Source organism: Echinops telfairi, unplaced genomic scaffold (genome assembly GCF_000313985.2).
Source record: "Echinops telfairi isolate 266 unplaced genomic scaffold, ASM31398v2 ScPeMD7_31;HRSCAF=116, whole genome shotgun sequence".
Lineage (NCBI taxonomy): Eukaryota > Metazoa > Chordata > Mammalia > Afrosoricida > Tenrecidae > Echinops > Echinops telfairi.
This window is the reverse complement of record NW_022103928.1, coordinates 63,546,563-63,548,082: the sequence shown is the minus strand read 5'-3', so window position 1 is coordinate 63,548,082 and position 1,520 is coordinate 63,546,563. Positions and strand designations below refer to the sequence as shown.

General features: G+C 54.9%; 1 protein-coding gene across 1 annotated transcript in view; it reads left to right on the top strand.

Annotated features, from left to right (window-relative positions):
* CACNA2D3 (calcium voltage-gated channel auxiliary subunit alpha2delta 3) overlaps positions 1-1,520 on the top strand; it is a 982,973-nt gene that overhangs the window by 931,957 nt on the left and 49,496 nt on the right. The window contains exon 36 of the mRNA XM_004702433.2: positions 776-831. Within this exon, the coding sequence (XP_004702490.1) occupies positions 776-831 (56 nt within the window). The remainder of the gene's footprint in view (positions 1-775; positions 832-1,520) is intronic.

The window sequence follows — 1,520 nt, the reverse complement described above, 5'->3', positions numbered from 1 at the left end:
AAATTCAAATGAGGAGAAAGGTCTCCAAAGACCTAAGGGACTGAGCAAATGTGGCCAGAGACAATGGTGGGTCTTGATGAATGGGCTGCTGGGGAGCAGAGCCATGAGCAGGAGGAAAAAGAAATCACGGCGGCGTTTCGATGCCTCTATTCATATGCAAGAGGATTTACACCAAGTTCCCATTCTTCACTGACAATCAAGAAATTCAGGTTTTTCTTAAAGTTGCATCTTGGCAGCATCATTTCATAGAGAGAGGTGGGGCACCTCCTCCCACCCCCTGCCCCTGCCTTGCGCACAGACACATCAGGCTTAAACAAGTCAGGGTCACAATCGAAATTCTGAATCCGGTGGGTTGTTTTGCTTTATTATTGCTTCAGACCGTAGTCTTGGTGCAGGGGATGCTCCCTCGGGGTCTCCGAGCCAAGGTGAGAGGCGTTTCTCTCTGGAAATGGGCTCCTTTTGAGACAAAGAATTACAGTGCACGGTAACAAGTAACACAATTAGAAAACTTTTGGCCAGTCGAGTGGGGTCCTCAACCAAGAGTCCTTGGGTCAAGGGCAACCTGCGTGGAGGGTTTGGCTGGCTCTGGTGATCCCACAGCCTTTCCCGCGTGTGCGAGGCTGGCGACAGCCCAGGAGCAAGGGCGCCGCTTCGGTGTGGCTGCCCGCTTGTGCCAGGGTTCTTTGAAGTGAGGAGTCAATGCTATGAAACGCAGCGCGTCCCCTCTGCTGGTGTGGCCCCTGCGACTCACTGGACCTCTCCTTTGTCTGCTTAGGTTCCTGGTGGAATTTAACCTCTGCAGTTGGTCGCACTCAGACATGACAGCTGGAGGTAAGCAGCCGCCGACTTCCACGTCTGTCCTGAGAGCGACAGGCTCTGGGTCCCCTGTCAGCTCGTCATGGGGGTGTGTGCACTTGAAGCTCCCCAGGACGGAACGATGGTTTCTCAGCCCTGCCTGCGGAAGTCACACTTTGTACTGTAGGCAGGGCCACCCCGTATCACATGAATTCTACAGGTGTTGTCCAGCCCAGGTTGAATGTCAACTTTGACCTCTTTCTTAAGGAAGGCTTTGAGGTCCTGCACCGCACAGGTCCCTTCTCCAGAAGGCCTGCGGCCGTGCTGACATCTCAGGGAGGCAGACACAGGCTGAAAGAGTGGGCAGCTCCCTTGTTTGCGTGTCTACTGATGCCTGCACAAAGCCCACATCCGGCTGCAGTGCTGGCCCTGGGGCCAAGGGGAAAAGTGGAGCACTATGGGCAGAGACCTTGGCTTCGAAGTTGGCACGTTCATGGATTTCCCTTGGGCCGGGTTGCTTCGTAGTCAATAGGGAGCAAGTCCTATGTTACCTGCGTGCGCATTTAGCAGTGCCACAAATCATGTGACAAGCTGAGGACCAGGAGCCCTGGTGGCGCTGTGGGTGCAGCGCTGGACTGCTAACCACAAGGTCGGCATCTCAAAGCCCACCACCACTCCACCAAAAGGACCCTGAGGCTGCCTGCTCCCGTAAAGGCGTGCAGACT